The 24,052-nt window shown below is 41.7% G+C and overlaps 1 protein-coding gene across 2 annotated transcripts; it reads left to right on the top strand.

Moving 5' to 3' along the window:
• Window positions 1-255: 255 nt before the first annotated feature.
• Window positions 256-23,573, top strand: ube2v2 (ubiquitin-conjugating enzyme E2 variant 2). 2 transcript variants are annotated; one of them, XM_043688300.2, is made up of 4 exons: window positions 256-357; window positions 20,367-20,506; window positions 21,306-21,431; window positions 22,300-23,573. In XM_043688300.2, the coding sequence occupies exons 1-4, from the start codon at window positions 342-344 to the stop codon at window positions 22,444-22,446; spliced, it is 429 nt and encodes a 142-aa protein (XP_043544235.1). In that variant the 5' UTR covers window positions 256-341; the 3' UTR covers window positions 22,447-23,573. The 2 variants fall into 2 exon arrangements, with proteins under 2 accessions (XP_043544235.1, XP_043544233.1); XM_043688298.2 differs by having other exon boundaries at window positions 306-363.
• Window positions 23,574-24,052: the final 479 nt, after the last annotated feature.

Raw genomic sequence — 24,052 nt, 5'->3', positions numbered from 1 at the left:
TTTCCCATCATGATTTTTCTCCCAAGTTTGAGTACAGCGGTGTTCTGAAGATTGGTTTTCAATTACTGGAGACTGCAGGCCATCCTGGAGGGTTAGATTGTGAGTTTTGAAGAGAATGAGACAGATTGTAGGGTAATGGAGTTGTGCAGACTTTATGAAGGAGTGCCGCAGTGAGAGACGATGAAAAGTCGGATGTGAGTATGCAGACTCCAGGTGCAGGGATCACCCACGGTCCATCACTCAAACGGTAAGCAGACGCACATGCGCGCATGGTGGGCACGACAGACCGGAAGTGACGAGCGAGCGGCCGAGTCGGCGCCGGTTCCCTGGGTCGGAGCAAGATGACAGGCTGCCGAGGTCCGAGTGAGCGAGGGGGGAACCGGGAGGGGAGAGGGGCTGCCAAGGTCCGAGTGAGCGGGAGCAGGCGGGTAGCGCGGCCGGATGCCGGCCTGGGTCACCCCGGCCCTTTAGTCCGGGCTAAGACCCGAAAGCCGCGGCCCAACTCCAATGGGATGTGGGGGTAGCACTTTCCGAGGATGCGTGCCGGCCCGAGGAACTGTCCCTGGGCGGCCTCCAGTTTGTGCCGTCCCCAGTCCCTCGGAACGGAAGTTGGTTTTGTTTCCGCCTGTTTGGCTGTTGGTGTGGCGGAGACTTTGTACATGACCTGAAAATGTGTGTATTGTTGGGGTGTTCAGAGGGTAGCGGGCAGGGGTTTTTCTTGCTCCATGTGTTGATACCTGTATGACCCTGTCTTATTTATACGAAAGTCTTTTTTTAACGTAGGTGTTTTTTCGAACCGCACACATCTGGAGAAAACGTTTTTTCGCGTTGTTTAGTTGTATTGTAGATTATTTTTGATAGGATAGTTTTTTTTCCCTTAAGGTGTTTTAGGTATTGAGTTTATTTACAAAATCCTGTGACTGTGATGCGTAATTTACAGATGCAGCTGTGACAAAGGGGAAGTAACGGTGTTACTCAATTTAAAAAAAAGTTGCTGCGTCTGATTTTTTTTAGACTGACGGAGTTTCGGGGTTGCGAGCGAATATTTAACTGGTTTAACCGTAATTTTTCTCTGCATTTGTTATGGGGCGTTTTGTTATGAGTTTTGAGATTTTTGACGTAAGCATCATACAGATTGGAAACAAATGGTCTATCTCTGGCCAACTTTCAGCAGCACGAAACGTGAACTTTGGTTTCGTCTTTTTGACAATTATATCTGGTGTGTAATTTGCTTGGGCTATATCTGCAGCGGCACCTTTTCAGCAGATTCAAACGTTTCTATTTCTGTCGCCCACCAAAATGTTCAGCAGGATTCAAACATTTTGCTAAATAAGGCGTATGTGTAAGTAACGAATGCATAGAACTGGGAAAGAATGCCGTATACTGTTGATTTGAGTGCAGGATAAGAACTAGGAGTAGGCTAACTTCCAGCCTGCTTCACCATTCAATAAGATCATGGCTGATCTTTTCGTGGGCTCAGAACCACTTACCTAATCTTTGAATTCCTCTATTGTTTAAAAAAAATCTATCTTAACTTTGAAAACGTTTACTGAAGCAGCATCAACTACTTCACTGGGCAAGCAGTTCCATAGAGTTACAACCCTCTGGGTGAAGTTTTTTCTCAATACAGTCCTTAATCTGCTCCCTCTAATCTTAAGGCTATGCCCTCTTGTCCTAGTTTCACCTGCTGGTAGAAACATCCTCTCCACTTCTATCTTATATTCCCTTCATAATTTCTTTTATTTCTATAAGATACCACCCAACCCCCTGCATTCATCGGAATTCCAATGAATGGTATTTTAGTCTACTCAGGCTTTCTTCATTAGCCAACCCCCTCAACTCTGGAATCAACCTTTGATTCTCCAGTGAATGTCTTGTGTAACTTCTCCAGTGCCAGTACATCCTTTCTCAAGTAAGGAGACCAAAACTGCACACAGTACTCCAGGTGTGGCCCCACTAGCACCCTGTACAGCTGCAACATAACCTTCCTAATTTTAAACTCAATCCCTTTAGCAAAAAAGGACAAAATTCCATTTGCCTTCCTAGTTACTTGTATCTGCAGACCAACCCTATGTGATTCATGCACAAGGACACCCAGGTCCCCTCTGCATTGTAGCATGCTGCAACTTTTTACCATTCAAGTAATAATCCTTTTTACTGTTACTCCTATCAAAATGGATGACTTCACACTTATTAACATTGTATTCCATCTGCCAGACTTTTGCCTACTCACTCAAAGTATCTATATTCCTCTGCACACTTTGCTCTGCCACTCATCTTAGTGTCATCTGCAAACTTTGACACAGCACACGTGGTCCCCAACTCAAAATCATCTATATAAATTGTGAATAATTGTGGTCTCCCAATACTGATCCCTGTGATACACTACTAGTCATTGCCAGCCAGAATAGCACATGTTTATCCCCACTCTTTGCTTCCTGTTAGTCAACCAGTTCTCTATCCATGCTAATTCTTTACCCGTAACGCCATGCATCCATACCTTATGCAGCAGCCTGTTGTGTGGCACCTCGTCGCACAAGAAACTTGATAGATGGTAGAGACAAATGTAAATGGGAGTCAATGACAAAGAACAAAAGTAAATTTGAAAAGGGTATTTGAAAGCAATTGATAAACTGTTGTACGAAAAATGCAAGGTAAGGCCTCTTGGAGCTGGGGGCAATACATAAGCATGGTTGATGAGTTGGTTAATGGGTAGGAAGAAACATTAGGAGAAACCGGGTTTTCAAGTTAGCACACTAACTGGTATACCACAAGTGTCTGTGCTAAGTCCTCAGCTACTTACCATCTAAGTTAATGATTTAGATAAGACTGAGTGTAACATATTTAAGATTGTTGACAGGGCAGGTATAAATGGGAATGGATACAAAGAGGGTGTAAAGAAATGTGGATTGAGTGGGTAGCATGATGGCAGATAAAGAATAGAAAATTAAAGTATTTTCCAAAAGGTACAATTCAAATGTTTAACATGATTGTAAAATGAGTGGAATATGAAGTTGAAAGCTCGTGTCAAAAGGATCCGTGCTAGATCCACTACTTTACATCATTTACATAAATGATTTGGATGTGAGCATATTAGTAAGTTTGCAGACGACACCAAAATTGGAGGTGTAGTGGACAGCGAAGAAGGTTACCTCCAGCTTACAACAGGATCTGGACCAGATGGGCCAATGGGATGGGGAGTGGCAGATGGAGTTTAATTTAGATAAATGCGGGGTGCTGCATTTTGGGAAAGCAAATCTTAGCAGGACTTATACACTTAATGGTAAGGTCCTAGGGAGTGTTGCTGAACAGAGAGACCTTGGAGTGCAGGTTCATAGCTCCTTGAAAGTGAAGTTGCAGTTAGATAGGATAGCGAAGAAGGCGTTTGGTATGGTTTCCTTTATTGGTCAGAGTATTGAGTATAGGAGTTGGGATGTCATGTTGCGGCTATACAGGACGTTGGTTAGGCCACTATTAGAATATTGCTTGCAATTCTGGTCTCCTTCCTATCAGAAGGATGTTGTGAAATTTGAAAGGATTCAGAAAAGATTTACAAGAATGTTGCCTGGGTTGGAGGATTTGAGCTATAGGGAGAGGTTTTTATAAGTTTGTTTTCCCTGGCGCGTCAGAGGCTGAGGGGTGACCTAATAGAGGGTGTTAAAATCATAAGGGAATGGATAGAGTAAATTGATGAGGCATTTTCCCTGGTGTGGGGGAGTTCAGAATTAGAGGGCATAGGTTTAGGGCGAGAGGGGAAAGATATAAAAGAGACCTAAGGAGTGACTTTTTCACGCAGTGAGTGGTACGTGTATGGAATGAGCTGCCAAAGGAAGTGGTGAAGGCTAGTGCAACTGCAACATTTAAAAGGCATCTGGGTGGGTATACAAATAGGAAGGGTTTGGAGGGATATGGGCCAGCTGCTGGCACATGGGACTAGATTACGTTAGGATATCTGGTCAACATGGACAAGTTAGACTGAAGGGTCTGTTTCCGTGTTATACATCTGTGACTCTATTCGTACAGGGCATTGAGATCTCACCAAGGATATCGCACACAGTTTGTTTATGGAAGCATACACTTACTTTGAACCCTTATCGTGTGGAAACAGGCCCTTTGGCCCAGCAAGTCCACACCAACTCTCAAAGTAACCCACCCAGACATTCCTTTATTTCTCTTCATTTCTCCTGACTAATGCACCTTAGGCTACAGTCAATTTAGCATGGCCAATTCACCTAACCTGCACATCTTTGGATTGTGGAAGGAAACCTGGGCACCCAGAGGAAACCAATGCAGACACAGGGAGAATGTGCAAACTCCACACACGCAGTTGCCAGAGGCTAGAATTGAACCCGGGTCCCTGGCACTGAGGCTACAGTGCTAACCACTGAGCTACTGTAGGTAGTTCAGAACAGATTGATTAGATAGATTCCTAGGTTGAAAAGGTTACGCGTGAAATATAGATTAGTACCATTTAGCTCCCTTGAGCGCACATGCTGCCATAAAATTATGGCTAATCTGTTGGTTTCAATTTCCACATTTTATTCACAATCTTAGATTCTTGTAAGGTAAATGAATTAACATCTGCCTTAAAATTATTCAATAATCTAGACTCCATCACCTTCTGAAGAAGGTAGCTCTACATTCGCACAATTTTAAAAAAAAATGTGCGCTCATCTGTCCTAAAAGGCTGACTGCTCACTTTTTTTAAATAGTACTTCCTAGTTTTGGGCTCATGAGAACAGGTAACATACCTACCATATCTATCTCATAAAGGCCATTCAGGATCTTGTATACTTCAGTATGTCACCCTTTGCTCTTCTAAACTTCGGTTGAAACCAGCACAATCTGCCCAACCTTTCCTCATACAACTCATTCATTCCAGGTACCAATCTAGTAAGCTATGTCTGAACTGTTTCCAATGCATTTACATCATTCTTTAAGACACTAAACTGTACTCAGTATTCAGGAATAAAAACTGAAATTGCTGGGAAAGCTCAGTAGGTCTGGTACCATTTGGAGAGAAAACAGTTAATGTTTGCTGCCAGTGACATAAGTCTTGTTCTGAAGAAGGGACACTGAACCCAATCCGTTAACTCCACTTTCTCTCTACAGGTGCTGCCATACCTGTTGAGTTTCTCTCGTAATTTGTTTTTGTTTCAGATTTGCAGCATGGGTTTTCTTTGGTCGGTATTCGAGATCTGGTCTCACCAGTGCCCTATATAACTGAAACAAACATTCTTCTCTTTAAATAAATAAAAACATTTGATTAGGCTTGACTACTTTGCTGTATGTGCATATTAAGTTTTTTGTGGCACATGCACTTGGAGCTCAGAAAGAGGAGTAGGCCATTCAAACCCTCAGGACTCGCCATGATGATGGCTGATCTGAAGCCTACCTGAATGTACCTGGCTTTGGCCTATATCCCTTAATACCTTTGCTTAAGTCAGAATTAGACCAATTTTTGTTAAAATTAACAACTGATCCAGCATCCAGTGCTGCCTTTGGATGAAAGTTTCAATCATCTACCACCCTTTGTGTATAAAAATGCTTCTTAACATCTCTCCTGAACATCTGATCCTAGTTCTAGAATCCACACAGTGGAAATAGTTCATCTTTATCTGGCCTATCATTTCCCATTGATAATTTGAAACTTTATTCATAAAGCTCCTTAATATTCTAAATTCTGGAAAAAAATGGCTTAATTTATTTTGTCTCCTCTTCGACTTAACCCTTGAACTCCAGGTATCATTCTTGTAAACAAATGTTGTACTCCCTAAAAGGCCAATGGGCTGAGAACTGACAAATGGAGTTTAATTTGGATAAATGCATGGTATTGTTTTTTGGTAAAACAAATAAGGGCAGGATTTATACAGTTAATGGTCAGGCAGGGGTAATGTCATTGAACAGAGAGACCTTGGGGTTCAGATACATTGTTTTTTGAAAGTTGGTTCACTGGTAGATGGTGGTGAAGAAGGTGTTTAGTATGCTTGCCTTCATTGCTCAAACCAATCAGTATTGTAGGTCATGTTGAGGTTGTTCAGGATGTTGGTGAGGCCACTTTAAGTACTGTGTACAGAACCAGTGGAAAATTATTCAACCTCCACCACTTTCAAGTCAAAACCAAAGTCATCGAGCTACAATATGTGGGTGAAACTTGCATTTGTGCAAACTCAGGATGAACGACAGACCATTATCAACATGTTTACAGAGGCATGAGAGAGATGAGTCTCATCCTGAATATCTGTAGGACAAAGGTCATCACCAACCCTGCTTAGCATTATGGAGCAAATCCTTGATCGTTGGGGCCCATAGTTAGACAGACACATTTCCAAAATCTCAGGAGTGTCTGGTAGATCCAAGCAGATATTGATGAAAGGGATGCAGTACCACCTCCGGTGTGCTAGCGCAACATTCAGCTGCCTGAGGAAAAGGGTGTTCGAGGACAACATCTGATCTGACACCAAGCTCATGGTGGCTACCATCCTCCTATGTTGCTCTGAGATTTGAATTGTTTATAGCAGACATCACAATGCGCTGGAGCAGCATCACCAACACTGGTATTCCTGAAGAAGGGCTTTTGCCCGAAACGCCGATTTTGCTGAAGCTCCTCGGATGCTGCCTGAACTGCTGTGCTCTTCCAGCACCATTGGTCCAGAATCACCAACACTGCCTGAGCAAGATCCTGCAAATCTGCTGAGAAGACAGACCCACCAACACCAATGTCCTTGATCAGGTCAATGACCCCAGCATCGAGGCACTGGCCACCCTTGATCAGGGGCAATGGGTTGGACATGGCATCTGCATGACCGATATGAGACCCCCTTAGCAGGCACTCTGCTCCCAGCCACAAAATGGCAGGCGAACCCCAGGTGCAGAGGAAACACTTAAGGGATACCCTCAAGGCCTCACTGACAAAATACAACATTCCCACTGGCACCTGGTAATCATTAGTCCAAACCATCCAAAGTGGAGGAGGAGCATCCAGGAAGGTGTCAAATGCCTCAAGACTTGCCATCAGGAGACCAAGCAGAAGCCATTCGAAAACAGGAAGGAATGTGCTACCATACCAATATCCCATGACCACCTCTTGCCCTTGGTGTGGCAAAGTCTGCAAAAGCTGCATTGGACTGTACAGTCACCAGTGGCCTTACCCTGAGTGTGGAAGAGAGTAATTCTTGTACGAGGGAGTGCCAGTGCTAAAGACTATGTACAGTTCCAGTCATCCTGCTATAGGAAGGATATTATTTTAATTCAAGAGGGTTCAAAAATATTTACCAGAATATTGCCGAGACAGATTGTTTGAGTTATAAGGGTAGGCTGAGACTTTCACAGTGGTTGAAAGGTGACCTTTGTTATGGACCAGGCCAAATGCCCTCAATATTTTAAGGTAGCCTAGACCCTTGCTTTTTCTTATTTTAAAGACAGATATGAAGTGCATATTCCAGATATGATGGCCAAACCACTCCGCTTTATGGAAAACAATTTATTTAAACACCACAGTTGAAACACAAAAGAAAACAGAATTTAGAATAACTTAACCACCCTCATACAGCAACTTAACTCAGGAACCGTTCCAATCCAGTAATATCCCATAAACACACGCCATGGCAAAACGGTGCATTGAAACACAGAATGTTACAGATAGGAGGAAACAATATCCAAAGAGACTTCAGAGAGCAAAGTCAGTCAGGAATCATCTGCTGAAGTTTGCAACCTTCCTGGATTCCAGCATCTTGTGACTGACACAACTAAGCCAGGCTAGAAATAAAACTGAACTGGGAGAAATGGGCACTCCCCTATCATCGTTAAATTGGGTTCTTCCTCAACCCCTCAACACTTCTGCCTTTACGATGTCTCTTTTTTTAAAAAAAAAACCCAAGGACAAAATCTTGTTAAACTGACAGCATCATCATACCTTAGAGGTTTATAAAATGATGAGGGACATGTATAAGGTAAATAGCAAAGACCTTTTCCCTTGGATAGGGCAGCTCCAAATGAGGGAGCATATTTTTAAGGTGAGAGGAGAGATTTAAAAGGAACCAGAGGGGCAATCTTTTTCCCTCACAGGGTGATTCACATCTGGAATGAACTGTCAGAAGTGGTAGATGCGGATACAGTTATAATATTTAAAAGGTGTTTGGATAGGTACATGGACAGTTTAGAGGAGGGGTATGGGTCAAATGTAGGAAAAAGGGACTAGTTTAGTTTGGGAAACTTGGTTGGCAAGGACGAGTTGGACCGAAGGGTCTGGTTCTGTGCTGTATGACTCCTAAATCTGCGCTCCATGCTCCAAGTGGAATCAAACCAGAGTTTTGTATAATTTCTGCATCCTCCGGTACCCTAGGTGGAAAGGCAGACATTCCATTAGCCTCCTTATCTTCAGTACCTGTTTGTAACATTTTAAACATCTATACAGCTGAATCCCCAAATCGCTTTGGGCATTCAGTGTATTTAAATTGATATCGTCTAGAAAGTACCCGATCTATTTTTTTTCAGTCTAAAACGGAAAACCTCATACTTGCTTAAATCTGCTATGTTTTGCCCATTTATTTAGTGTATTAATATCTTAGTAACTTTATGCTAACCTCTGTACTGTCAACAATTCACCCTAACTTTGTCATCACCCAATTTGGACATATGACGCGCTCTGCCATTTTACAGGTAGCTAATAAATATGAATAACAGGCCCTGTCCCTATGGGATCTATCAATTTGAGTATCTACACATTATACCTACTTTCTTCGCCTATCACTCAACCAATTTTGTGGCCACGTCAGTAATTTGCCCTCAATCTGTGGCCTTCTAGCTATTAACGGTTTTGTATGTAAGACTTCATCAAATGCTTCGAGTTAATATAAACAACACAGGTTAATCTACGCCCCTGAATTCTGCAGTAGTGTGAAGGTTTGCTCGCTGAGCTGTAGGTTTGATATCCAGACGTTTTATTACCTGGCTAGGTAACATCATCAGTGGCGACCCCCAAGTGAAGCGAAGCTGTTGGCTCCTGCTTTCTATTTATACCTTTCTCCTGGATGGGGTTCCTGGGGTTTGTGGTGATGTCATTTCCTGTTCATTTTCTGAGGGGTTGATAGGTGGCATCTAGATCTATGTGTTTGTTTATGACGTTTTGGTTGGAGTGCCAGGCCTCTGGGAATTCTCTGGCATGTTTTTGCATGTCTTCTGCAGTAGTTCTCTGTATAAGAAATACCCTACCACTTTTTCTCCACGTTATGCTCATGCCAGATTTTTACCCACTTGTTCAACCTATCAGTCTACAACCATCACCTGTCCTTTTCAGATCATACTTTCCAACCTATCTTTGTCATCTGCATTCTGCTAACTATTTGTGCATAAACTGTTTTCTGTCAGCTGACCCATCATTTGTCCACACTAATATATTACCCCCTACACCATGATCTCCTGTTTTGCGTAATAATCTTTTATGTAGAATACCTTGTCAATGCCTTCTGGAAACTCATCACCATATGTCTATGGCTCCCCTTATGCACAGCAAGTTACTACTTCAGAAACTTTTTTTAAATGTTAAACATGATTTTCTTTTCTCAACCACGTTGATGCTTCCTGATAATGAGATTTTTAAAAATACTCAACCGTAACCATCTCAATGATTCTAACATCTACCCCCATTGCAAGCATCAAGCAAACTACAGTTTCTGTAATTTCCTGTTTTTTGCCTACTTCCTCCCTTCTTGAAGTGTAAGATTAGGATGTGCTTTCACTTTATTTTTAATACTTAGGTTGATTACAATTGTAAGTTATTTTTAACCAACCTGTTTTGATAAATTACAATCATTGAACAGTGATTAGAAAATGTCTTTGAAGTTATTAAGCACTGTTTGAGCAGATGGGACTTGAACCTGGGACTTGAACCCAGGACTCCTGGCTCAGAAGTCGGGATACTATCATTGCACCACAAAGTCCTCAAATACAATTACTGATAGACTGAGCTTAAGAAAGCCAAAAGTTTACCAGTCTTGATTAGTTGCAAGACTCATTCCAGGTCTAAATCTTTCAAGAATTTTTAGTGTTTTTAAACCAAAAAAATGGTATTTAATATAGTTGATCCACTGGGATGCCAGCTTGAGACACAGGTTGACAAAGTACCAATCTCTTGTTCTGTTCCAATAACTGCAGTTCTTCTGCCTTTGATCTTTCTCCTTGTGCATCAAACTATTATAACCGAAGCCTTATTAACCATTACTAGCCACTACAGCTTCAGCTTGATCAAAGACAAGTGAGCTCTAATTGGCTGTTTGAGAACTTAAATCATTCATGGGCAGTCTTAGATTGGAGAGGTAGTCTGCCTAATTCCAGATTGATTCCTTGAAAAGTTATGGTCAGTGTAGTGACATCACTTCCTATCTGTCCTCATTCACACTTGCACACCATTTATTTTTAGACTTTCCAATTTATAAGACTAATCCAGTAGATCTTTGCCAAGACAAGATGGCTCCAAAAGGCAAATAATGTCTCTGCTTAGAATATGTTGTTACCTCCTAGTGATAAGCTATCATCCCAACTGATATATCTCAGAATTCACAAAAATCATTTTCCTTACAGCAAGAACTATGTGTGATTCCACAATAATTCTTTACCTAAAATAAATTAAAGCTCAAACTGATCATAGAATCTAATGCGCACAAGTCCAACACATGAGTTTAAAACAGTTGTCATAGGATGAAAGCTGTGCTGTACAAAGCATTCTTACATTGGTTAGCCTGAAGTTATATGATTAATTATTGGAAAGTTAGTATCAACATATCTATGACCTCACTTACTTTTTAGTTCATGGAATAAGAGGGCTTTTCTAAAATGTTGAGCAATTGGGCCAACACTATAGAGTTTAGAGGGACAAAAAGTGATCTTTTTGAAACATACAAAGCTTTGAAGGGGCTTGACGATGCATGCTGAGACATTTAACATGATTTTGGAATCTAAAATACTAACATCTAGATAAGTGATCAACCATAGGTCTGAGAACTGTTTTCAATCAAGTGGTTGTATATTTTTGGAATCCTTTGCTTGGGGTCTGGATGCTCCTTTGAATATATTTAAAGTAGACAACCTTTTGGCTGTCCAGGTATGTGAATCAGCCTATGTGAATGTAGGAATAATGTGAACAGACTTGGTTGAGAGGTGACCTTATAGGGATTTATAAAATATAGAGGGGTATAGATAAAGTGAATGGCAGAGATCTTTTTTTCTAGGACTGGGGATTTCAAGCATTTTAAGGTGGAGAGGAGAAAGATTTAAAGACATGTGGGACAATTTTTGTTTTACATAATGGTTTGTGTGTGGAATGAACTTCCAGAGGAAGTGGTGAATACGGGTATAGTTACAATGTTTAAAAACCACTAGCTGTAGGCAGAGTTAAGTAAAATCAATAGAGGTCCAGTAGGTGGCAGTCACCTAAAAAGTGCCAATAAGTATGTGAAATTTTATGAACTTTGGTTATATTACTTATAAATTAAGCTAGTAATTAAAAAAAATCTCCAGAGAATTGGGACATAATTACACTTTTACAAGGTGAGTTTAAATTTTCTCCCTGTATTGAGGTCCCAACAGAGCTGAAACATGGGTTCTGCATTTGAAAATGGATCTTAATCCATGCTGACCAAAGTGCATGTTGTTATGTAGCTAAAGTGCAAGAAACTGGAATGAATAAAGCGTCTGAAATTCTGCCAAGCTTTTATTTCACCAATGCTTTCTCAACTTCAAAAGGCATTTTGGGAACTTTCTTGATAGGCATAGGAATAATGTTTTCACTCTCCTTTTTTGCCAACTTACTTTCTCCTCTCATCTACAGAGCAATTTTGAAAATGTTTTGTGAAAAGTGTTATGTAAAAGAATTAGCGTATTTTTCAAATGTGATATTAAAGAATTTTAAACATACTAGTTAAACTACTGTGTAGTGAAATAATAAAATGGCCATTACCTGATTATGCTAGTGTGGAAATTTAGGGTGTCTCAAATGCCTCAATGAAGTGCAAGCTTGGGTTATTCAGGTGGATATGTTTGTCAATACTTCAGTTGTTTAAAGTAATATACTGAAATAGCATATAGTTTGTAACTGATTGCAGCATTGCTGAAAATATGAATAGTTTTGGTATGTAGATATGACATCTGGAGGTTTATTGATGTGGCAGCATTTATTTTGTTTTGCTAGCTTGTTTCCTCTTGGTCAGTATGCAATGTAAACTTCTGTGGCTAATGCTCTTATTATTAGAGGAATGAGAGTAGCAAAATACTATTTTGCTACATTGGTCAGCAACTCTATAGGACAAGGCAATTGATGTTATGAATTTACAATTGAAAAGAAGCTGCCTTTTGCTGTCAATTATGTTTTCATGTAAGTTTATGCTGAAACTGTACTAAATGGCTTATATAGGAAGCTGTCAGTCGATACACTTGTCTGGAGAAAGAGCTTATTTTGAACAACTTTCAAGCTCCCTTAGTATTTTTATTGTATCCAATTTGTAACATCTGTTTAGCAAAATGTCTTGTAACTTGTTCCATGGTGACTTTGTAACATAAAACAAATTGATTTATTTTTCTATTTTCACTCTTCTAATTGGGAATGCTTGATATTGAAAGCTAACCAAATGTAGAAGATTTTTTTTCTTTTTCCCACCCCTCAATGTTGGCTGTTTAGATGTTGTTTGCTTGCTGTACCCAGCATAAGGTAACATTAGTGTAAGCCAAAGCAATATGTTGCAATGAAGTAGTCTTCTGTCCTCCATGTGCCTGTTTTCATTGGGACATCTTTCCTATATTTTGTGGTCCCTGTCTGACATGGCTAAATGGTGCCAAACTGGAGAATTTTAAACTTTGGCAGGTTTGTGTCAAAAATCATTTTGCAGGATCTATCCAGTCTTGGAAAGAATAACGAGCTAATTTGAAGTACAGTCGTTTTTTTGTTTTTAAAAATGCTAGTCGAAACTAATAAAGTCTGACTATTGACAACATTGTACACTTGTTTCACGTTTCAACCATATCCTTCCATTTAATTCCAAGAAATTGGGAGGTGTGGAACCTATATCGTTAGGTTCTCACTTGCTTTTGCCTTAAGTCTTCCCTCAGGCATTTTAGCAAACGCCACTTTTCATATGTTGCAGATTTGTTATCTCTATCAATTTTTTTTTCAATTTTACTTAGTATGAATTAGGTAGATGGACTCTTTGATTGATGTCGAGAATGTGTTGCTGGAGAAGCACAGCAGGTCAGGCAGCATCCGAGGAGCAGGTGAATCAACGTTTTGGGCATAAGCCCTTCATCAGGAGTGAAGCTTGTGGGCCGGGGCCGATAGATAAATGGGAGCGGGGTGGGTTTGGGGAAAGGTAGCTGAGAAAGCGATAGGTGGATGAAGGTCAGAGGGGAGACTGATGGACCGGTCCGGAGGGTGGTGCTGAGTTGGTGACTTGGAACTGGGGTAATGTTGGTTTGGGGGGGGGGGGGCGGGAATGGGAGGATGGGAAATGAGTAAGTTTTTGAAATCCACATTTATCCCATGTGGTTGCAGGGTCCCAAGGCAGAATATGAGGCGTTCTTCCTCCAGGCCTCGGGTGGTAACGGTTTGGCAGTGGAGAAGGCCCAGGACCTGCATGTCCTTGATGGAGGGGGAGGGGACATAGAGGAGACCACACCAGATGCAGTAGATGACATCAATTTGGGGAGACAGGTCGCCTTCTGTGGAATATTTCAGAGATCATCTCTGGGACACCCGTACCCACCAACCCCACCGGCCTGTGATTGAACACTTCAGCTCCCCCTTCCACTCCGTCAAGGATCTGCAGGTCCTGGGCCGCCTCCACCACCAAACCACTACCACCCAACATCTGGAGGAAGAACACATCATACTCCATCCTGGGACCACATGGGATAAATGTTGATTTCAACAGTTTCCACATTTCCCATCCCCCCACATTATCCCAATTTGGCACCGCCCTCCGGACCTGTTCACTACTACCCACTCTGACCTATCACATTCTCTCCCTCACCTTCATCCGCCTATCACTTTCTCAGCTACCTCCCTCCCATTTATCTCTCAGCCCAGGCCCACAAGCCTCCTTCCCAATTAGGCGCTTATGCCTGAAACATCGATCCTCCTGCTCCTTGAATGCTGCCTGACCTGCTGTGCTTTCCCAGTAACGCACTCTCAACTCTGAGCTCCAGCATCTGCAGTCCTCACTTTCTTCTCTTTGATTAATGTGCCAGAATAGTAAATGAAGTGCAAGATTTTCTGACCCATATGAACCTGTTATTAAATCAAAACCTCACCTGTCACACCACATAAACGAAATTGTTTCAGCACTGGATACCTTGAAAGTAAATAAGTAGTTGTGAAAATGACAGGGTGATACAGCTTGGATTGGATCTGCCATTGTCAAAAAAAATACTGTCTGCAGCAGTGGAAATCTATTTGCCATATATAATGGAATCAAGAAGGCTCTTGGTTCACTTGCCACCAGAAGTCAGTAGATGGTAAAGCCCTTATTAAAAGTAAACTAGTGTTTTCCTGGGTTAAATCTTACTGTGAACTGTAATACTGTCAGATTAGAAATCTCCCAGTCTATGTTTAACTCTTACTATTGAGCCTTTCGGCAACAAACATGAGTTAAGAATAACCTGTTCTTGGAGGGGCACTAAGCATGATAAATCAGTGCTGAGAGTGGAAGTCAGAGAGAGCTGACAGCAGAAGGAAGGGAAGTTTAACAGCTGAAATCACTGCTAATGGCACATTTTGGACATCATCGCGAATAATCCTAAATGTGTAGTTCTCTAAAAGGCAAATTTCTCATGTTGACACTCCTCAAGTCGATGCATCTATTACTGTCCTTGAGATTGCCTTTAAAGAGAAGCTGAACTGAATATGCCATAAAAATACTGTGGATACAAAAGAAGCTAAGAATCCTGCAGTCAGTAACTCTTACCCTGACTGCCCAAAGCCTGTCCACGACGTGCAAGGTATGAATCAGGAGTATGAAGCTCTGACAACATTCAAACTTGATACTTCCCTGGACAGGAGAAAGTGAGGACTGCAGATGATGGAGATCAGAGCTGAAAATGTGGTGTTGGAAAAGCGCAGCAGGTCAGCCAGCATCCAAAGAGCAAGAGAATCGACGTTTCGGGCATAAGCCCTTCTTCAGGAATGAGGAAAGTGTGTCCAGCAGGCTAAGATAAAAGGTAGCGAGGAGGGACTTGGGAGAAGGGCGTTGGAAATGCGATAGGTGGAAGGAGGTCAAGGTGAGAGTGATAGGCCGGGGTAGGGGCGGAGAGGTCAGGAAGAAGATTGCAGGTTAGGAAGGCAGTGCTGAGTTCGAGGGATTTGACTGAGACATGGTGGGGGGAGGGGAAATGAGGAAACTGGAGAAATCGGAGTTCATCCCTTGTGGTTGGAGGGTTCCTAGGTGGAAGATGAGGCGCTCTTCCTCCAACCGTCGTGCTGCTATGGTCTGGCGATGGAGTCCAAGGACCTGTATGTCCTTGGTGGAGTGGGAGGGGGAATTGAAGTGTTGAGCCACAGGGTGGTTGGGTTGGTTAGACCGGGTGTCCCAGAGGTGTTCTCTGAAACGTTCCGCAAGTAGGTGGCCTGTCTCCCCAATATAGAGGAGGCCACATCGGGTGCACCACAACCCCGCACCGCCCGTTTCTACCTTCTGCCCAATATCCACAAACCTGACTGCCCTGGCCAACCTATTGTCTCAGCCTGCTCCTGCCCCACCAAACTCATCTCTGCATACCTCAACACGGTCCTGTCCCCCTTAGTCCCAGAACTCCCCACCTACGTTCGGGACACCACCCACGCCCTCCACCACCTCCATTCCCCCATAACGAAGGACTCAAAGCCCTCCGCTTCTTCCTTTCCCGCCGTACCAACCAGTACCTTTCCACTGACACCCTCCTTCGACTGACTGAACTGGTCCTCACCCTGAACAACTTCTCTTTCCAATCCTCCCACTTCCTCCAAACGAAAGGAGTAGCCATGGGCACCCGCATGGGCCCCAGCTATGCCTGTCTCTTCGTAGGATATGTGGAACAGTCCATCTTCCGCAGCTACACTGGCACCACCCCCCACCTTTTTCTCCGCTACATCGATGACTGTATCGGCGCTGCCTCGTGCTCCCATGAGGAGGTTGAACAGTTCATCCACTTTACTAACACCTTCCAACCCGACCTCAAATTCACCTGGACCGTCTCAGACTCCTCCCTCCCCTTCCTAGACTTTTTCATTTCTATCTCGGGTGACCGAAACAACACGGACATTTACTATAAACCGACCGACTCCCACAGCTACCTATACTACACCTCCTCCCACCCTGCCCCCTGTAAAAACGCCATCCCATATTCTCAATTCCTTCGTCTCCGCCGCATCTGCTCCCAGGAGGACCAGTTCCAATACCATACAACCCAGATGGCCTCCTTCTCCAACATGGCAATTTCCCCCCAGACGTGGTAGGCGATGCCCTCCACCGCATCTCCTCCTCCATTTCCCGCTCCTCTGCCCTTGAGCCCCGCCCTCCAACCGCCACCAGGACAGAACCCCACTGGTCCTCACCTACCACCCCCACCAACCTCCATATACAGCATATCATCTGCTATCATTTCCGCCACCTCCAAACGGACCCCACCACCAGAGATATATTTCCCTCCCCTCCCCTATCAGCGTTCCGGAAAGACCACTCCCTCCGTGACTCCCTCGTCAGGTCCACACCCCCCTGCCAACCCAACCTCCACTCCCGGCACCTTCCCCTGCAACCGCAAGAAATGCAAAACTTGCGCCCACACCTCCCCCCTTACTTCCCTCCAAGGCCCCAAGGGATACTTCCATATCCGCCACAAATTCACCTGCACCGCCACACACATCATTTATTGCATCCGCTGCACCCAATGTGGCCTCCTCTATATTGGGGAGACAGGCGCCTACTTGCAGAACGTTTCAGAGAACACCTCTGGGACACCTGGACCAACCACCCCGTGGCTCAACACTTCAACTCCCCCTCCCACTCCACCAAGGACATGCAGGTCCTTGGACTCCTCCTTCGCCAGACCATAGCCACATGACGGTTGGAGGAAGAGCGCCTCATCTTCCACCTAGGAACCCTCCAACCACAAGGGATGAACTCCGATTTCTCCAGTTTCCTCATTTCCCTTCCCACCCCCCCACCTTGTCTCAGCCAAATCTAACGAACTCAGCACCGCCTTCCTAACCTGCAATCTTCTTCCTGACCTCTCCGCTCCCACCCCACTCCGGCCTATCATCCTCACCTTGACCTCCTTCCACCTATCGCATTTCCAACGCCCCTCCCCTAAGTCCCTCCTCCCTACCTTTTATCTTAGCCTGCTGGGCACACTTTCCTCATTCCTGAAGAAGGGCTTATGCCCGAAACGCGATTCTCTTGCTCCTTGGATGCTGCCTGACCTGCGCTTTTCCAGCAACACATTTTCAGCACATCCCTGGACAGAGCAGCCTATTTGATTGACATCCATGCCCATAAATATTTGCTTTCTCCACTACCACTCAGTAACAGCAGTGTTGCTAAGGCTGCTCAGGAGATAACACCTTTCAAAGTCATGACTGCCAGCATCTAGAAAGACAAGTGCAGCAAATACCTAGGAACACCACCATTTGCAAAATACCTTTTAAAGTCACTCAGCATCCTGACTTGGAAATATATTGTATTTCCTTAAGTGGTGTTGGCTTTGTTCTGTTACAATCTGAAGAACATGAGAGAAATTCTGGACATGAGTTTCCTATCCAACTATGAATGGACAGTGTAGTTTCATGTGATAAAGCCTAGTAAAAGAAGGCTTGTTTATTTTCGAATAGGACTAGATTAAAAGAAAACTCATGGAGAAAGTGAATAGTTAGTCCACTTGACACGGACAGTGTAGCATTTACATTATTGCAAGGAGATTTAATGACTTAAGTTGAGATTTAAAGTAAGCATAACTGTATGTGCACAAATATATTTTACCTTTAGCCTCATCTCAGTAATTCCTTTTGTAAGATTTGAGGAAATGCAAGTGAGAATGTAACTTCTGAATTGCTTGCAGTACCTGCCCATTTATTTCATATAATTCATGTGCAAGGATGCCTTTTAATTATCTGAATTTTAGCATTTCTCAGGACTGTCATTGCCAAAAATGCATCATTTTTTAAAAAAAAACCCATCCAGATTATTTTTCTGTGCCTCTGTGGGTGCTTTCTCCACGTGGTGTTCAATGTTGATTATTAGGTACCACCTGCATTTGACTGATGAATCAATGTTGAGTACTCCCAGGCAGTGCACTCCTAACTGTATACGACTGCGTCGCCATCTCTGATGGGTCTGTCTTTATGGTAGGACTGGGTATATCCATGGATGCTGGTGGTTTCTGGGACATTGTGTGTAATGTATGATTTCATGTGTACAACACTGTCAAGTTGTTGCTTGACTGATTATAGTACAGCTCTCCGTTTTGACACTAGGCTTCGGATATGAGGAGGACTTTGCAGAGTTGTGATTGTCATTTCTGGTGCCTTTGATGCCAGGTGGTCTATCAGGTTTCATTTCTATTTTGAGATTTTCTGGCAGTTGATGCAACTGAATGGCTTCCTCGATCATGTCAGAGGCCAGTTAAGAGTCAACCACATTTCTGTGGGTCTGGAGTTGCATGTAGGCCAGATCAGGTAAGGATGGCAGATATCGTCCCCAAAGGGTATGAGTGAACAAGGGGGCTCTTTCTGACAATACAGAATTCAGTCATTGTAGTCATTAGACCTTTATTCTCTGATTTTATTTTTAATTGAACTTAAATTCCATCATCTGCTTGGTTGGATTCAGGACACTACCTGAATTTCTGGATTCTAGTCTAGTAATAATACTTTACAATTGCCTCCTCCCATCTGTGAGATTGTCAAATTCATAATAAAATTGCTTTTGTCTGCAATGAGTCAATGAATATGATGTAAGGCAGTTGACAGACTGAAACATGAACTCATTGTTGATATGAATTAATAGGATGTGATTAAGAAGCTGCTAGATTTTGGAGCTGTGTAAGATTTGTAATCATTTTTTTATGTATTGCTAGTAGTACCTTCTGTGTATGTCTTATTTTTTGGAATAATTTCAATGTGTTAAACATAAGACTAATTACTGTTTTCATAATTGAAAGACAGCATCGCTGGCCAGGCCAGCATTTGTTGCCAATTCTAATTGACCTTGGAGCCACTGACTTGCTAGGCTACTTCAGAGAGCAGTAAAAAGTCACGTGCATTGTGGAGAGTGTCCAGTCAAGTTGTTAAGTCTTGTTATGGATGGTAGATTTGTCCCTTAAAGAACATTTGTAAATCCCGTTGGTTTCAAGGCAAAAAATAACTTTATGGCCCCCATTACCAGGGCTAGCTTTATATTCCAGATTTGCTAACTGAATTCAGATTTCACCCGCCTCTATCGCCAGATTTGAGCCTATGAACCCATGGCATTAGCTTGAACGTCTGAATTACTAGTCCAGTACTATCATCATTTCTCCTTTATGTTTATAGTTAAAATTCAATTTCTGTTGAGCCAGTTGTAAACACCTTTTCAGGTCCAAACTTAGAATTTGCAGACAAAACTTGCTTTACACCTAATGTACAGTTGAGTTTTGAAAGAGCATACGGAGGCATCTCGGTTATTAAATAAGATGGGCAGGCACTATTTCGTTCGATTAATTGATTATTCGGATAATCAATTTTAGCTTAAAGCAGGGCAACCCATACTCATATAATGCTGTGTTCTACTGGACAATTTGTCTAAATCTATAATTTTAGTGAATCTGACATTTAAACAGACTAATATTTGTAGTCTGCAAATTACAGATTAAAATTAGAAGAACTAAACCCTTACCATGAAATCCCACCATTAAACAAGGTCCTGAACTGCTTCTACAATCGCAAAACCATTTCCAGTATGTGTTTCTGGGATTTCCGTCTCACGATAGAAAGACGGAAGCCCTGCCTCATGTATGCGTTTACGTTCTTGGCCTTTTTTTAAATGAACGGCCCAGTAAAGTGCCAGGGATACTGTAAAACGCTTACTTCTGCAAAGGACTATGCAACAACCCTTACCTAAAAAAAAAATCCAGTTGCTAATGCTTGAGTTGCTTCTGTTTTTGTTTTTCACATCTTCGGTATAGGTAAATCGAATACAGTGCACGTACCTCTTTGATGCAAGGTGTTTGCAGGATCTTTGGATAATCCAATATTCAAATAATCGAGGTTCCTCTAGTTCTGGTTTTATGAAATTTTTCTTTTGGTTACCAGATCTTGAGTTTGACTTACGCCTACACAACTAACTAACTTTTTTTTGTTTCATGTTGGACAGTTCCTCGCAATTTTTGTTTGTTGGAAGAACTTGAAGAAGGCCAGAAAGGTGTAGGTGATGGAACTGTGAGCTGGGGGCTCGAGGATGATGAAGACATGACACTCACACGATGGACAGGAATGATTGTTGGGCCACCGAGGGTCAGTATGTTAACATGCTATATAGGGTTAAATTACTGTCATGCAGATGTTCTTTCCTTGTGTTCCTTTGAGAATTATACTTATGTTTTCCACTTTCCTGTCAGGGTTGATATGCGCCAAAATACCTGTGAACTCAGGAATGGATGTAATCTACCGTCATGTTGTGTTATACCTTTAATGTTTGTGCTGTATTGATTGCTTAAGATGATGGGTAGAAAGTTCAGATAGACTTTTGCTGCTGTACAGAAGGTTTTGGGAATTCAGATGCTGTTAACTCGACATAGTCAAGGGCCTGCTGAGGGCACCTGTCCTTGTGGGCAAGTTGCCTTCAATAATTATTCTGTTGCATTGAGGGCTAAATGGAGGACATGCACACTATCCTGAGGCAGTTTTCTTGTATATGCTGGCAATGATTTTGACCAGCATTGGATCTGTAAAGCCCTTTTGTTTATCCATCATGTGATCCTTACCAATGCTAAACAATCCACTGGTGTCACTGAGCTGATGCATTGTAGAAAGGAAGCAAAAGAACTTATAGTAGTAGGAAGGGAGATTTGAACTTCTTGGTACTTGGCTAATCTTCTTGTCTGAAAGGAAATAGAGGCATTTGTATATGAAAATGCCTGAAGGAGTTTCTAAACATGCAGTTAAAGCTGACCTCTCTTTAACAGTTGCAGTTGAGTGTAAGTGTCTGGTGAGGCACTTTACAAAAGACTTTTGGATCACTTTTGATATGTCTGCTGTATTGCTTTTGCACTTGATCTATGAAATATTACATGTATTAGTGTTTTTTTTTCAGACTTGTTTTGAAAACAGAATATACAGCCTGAAAATAGAGTGTGGGAGTAAATACCCAGATGTAGCTCCAACTGTTAGATTTGTAACAAAAATAAATATGAATGGAATAAATAATTCCAATGGAATGGTGAGTCAATTATTATCTAATCTTTATTTTCAGAACAGTTGTTTTTGTGTAATGTTGCAATCTAAAATATATTACTTTTTAACCTTTAACTTTTCTATTCATTTTCTCCTGACGACTTCTGTCTGTAAGAAAACAAAATCTTATTTTTCTCTCTTTATTACATATTTCTATATGTGGTTCAAGATCCTTAATTAAGAAACTATGTAAATGATCAGCATTGCTTTTGTCAGTTTTTAAGGGCAGATCTTTGGATTTCACAAGAGAAGGTGAGGACATCTTGCTTCTAGTGTTTTTTTTGTTATTAATCTGGGAGAGTGCATTTTGTCTTGGAGCTACTCAGTGATGCAATTTTAATGGAGTAGAATAACATTTATTATCACCATGGATCCCATATGCTACGTGATAGCATTGCATTATTCTTTAGTTTCCTTGTATTTCTTATGTTTCCCTGCAACTCTTCCCAAAACAAATAGCAACTGTGCTAAATTGGAAGCCTTTGATTTACATTAACCCTCATAGAATCCCTATGTGTGGAAGCAGGCAATTCAGCCCGTCAAGTCTACATTGACCTTCCGAAGAGCATCCCAATCCAAACCCACCTCTCCACCCTATCCATGTAACCCTGTATTTCCTTTGGTTAATCCACCTAAGCTGCACATCCCTGGAATGTAGGCAATTTAGCATGGCTAATCTACCTAACATGCGCATCGTTGGACCGTGGGAGGACACTGGAGCACCCAAATTAAACGCACATGGACACAGAGAACGTGCAAACTCCACACAGTCTCCCAAACAAAATAAAGGTTCTATAAAATTTTACATTTATGCTGACAAAACATGTGTTTTACTAAACTTTTTTCCCTTGCAGGTGGATTCACGTAGTATACCAGTTCTATCTAAGTGGCAAAATTCCTATAGTATTAAGGCTATACTTCAAGATCTAAGGCGTATGATGACTTGCAAAGAGAATGTGAAGATTTCTCAGCCTCCCGAAGGACAGACTTACAACAATTAATTTTAATGGATCCAGACCCACCTCTCTCTCTCAAAAACTTCACTTCCTATTCATGTCTTGTCAATTCTCTGCAATACTAAATGCCAACAAAAAGATTTCAATCTTGAAATGTATGTCCACAATAATGTTCTGAACCACAAATAAATTCAGTAGTGGTGCAGAGTAACTTATTTTCTCTTATCAAGGCAATGATGATATCGATGATATACAAGCCATTGGAATCTCGGCTTCTATGGGAGGGAGGGGTGAAGATTGGGAGTGAAATCAAGACATTTATTGCCTGATCATAGCAAATATATATGTTAAACAGATTATTGGTAATAAAGGCAGTAGTTGGTGTATATAATGGCATGCTCTGGAACCTTCCGATAAAAAAGAGCTGTATTGAAAACATTTGAGGTTGTGTACGTTATGCAAACTACACTCATGATAAGGGTTGTTGAAGTTTTTGCTCATCATTTTGCTGCATTGTGGTGCAGATTAATTGTAATGTCAGTGTGTTGAGAATGTTTTAATATTTGTATTTATGAAAATGACTTTCTGTTAAGCAGCTCTTGTGTATCAAGTTATATTACGTTTGTTTACAGCCTGATTCTACCAAAACATGCATTTGAATTTGCGAGAAAAGAATACTGGTGTATAGTTAGAACTTCCTAAAATTAAAGCTAGTCTTGAAGATGTGAATAAGGTGCAGTGAGATGCTTTTCATTTAAGCCTTTGAATTGGGTGATACTGTTTGACCAAATGTATTTTTAAAAAAAGTAGTGGTAAAATCATTCAAGTGGTTACTGGTTGCGAACTTATTGATTTCGCACGTGTAAGCGAAAACATTCATCTTTGCCTTTCAAACTTATCTTACTTCTGGAGGGCAAAGTGACCTGGCTAGTTAATATGCTAGGCTCAGATTTTCCCTTTAGAATCTTATGGGAAATGTTAATTCTCTCAGACTAAAAGCTGCTAATGATCGTGTCAGAAAAATAATCAGGTAGAGTATACTATCTGAAGTTTACTTTCTCTTATGAGTTGTCTCATCAATTTGCTGTATTTGAGAAGACTGTTTCCCATTCAAGTTTGTGAGAAAACTTAAGGTGGGTGTATTCATTTAATAAACAAAATATAAAATCCTGCTCATCTTTCCATTTTTTTTAACCAACCTTGGTGATTTTGCCAGAATAGTGTATTCTTTCCATGAAAAAGCAATGTACTTCAGGCCTCCACTTTCTTTCTTTTCTGCTCTCTCTATCTAGCTCATCTCAGAGTTACAATATATATACACTGACGCATGAACAGCGGTTTCTAAAACCAACTAATATTACAGTGTACTCAGCTTGAATCAGTATATCTAGGTATGATCATTAGCCAAATAAGATTCCCTCCATACCCAAAAATGATTTACAACAATGAATTACCTTGAGCTACAGCCATCTTCATGAGAGAAATTGGGGATGGACAATAAGTGCTGGCTTTGCTAGAAATGTGTACTTACTACAATTGAAGACTTTTTCAAAAACTCTTAACTGATATCCAAAGCTGAAGCACAGAATCCACAACCAACATCAGGATCAATAATGCATTTAAAATTCTTGAACAACTTCTTTGCACAGTG

Source organism: Chiloscyllium plagiosum, unplaced genomic scaffold (assembly GCF_037043375.1).
Source record: "Chiloscyllium plagiosum isolate Xiang-an unplaced genomic scaffold, Cpla_swu_hap1 HiC_scaffold_4, whole genome shotgun sequence".
In the NCBI taxonomy this organism is placed as follows: Eukaryota; Metazoa; Chordata; class Chondrichthyes; order Orectolobiformes; family Hemiscylliidae; genus Chiloscyllium; species Chiloscyllium plagiosum.
The sequence above is the reverse complement of the archived record's forward strand: the minus strand, read 5'-3'. Positions and strand labels throughout refer to the sequence as shown.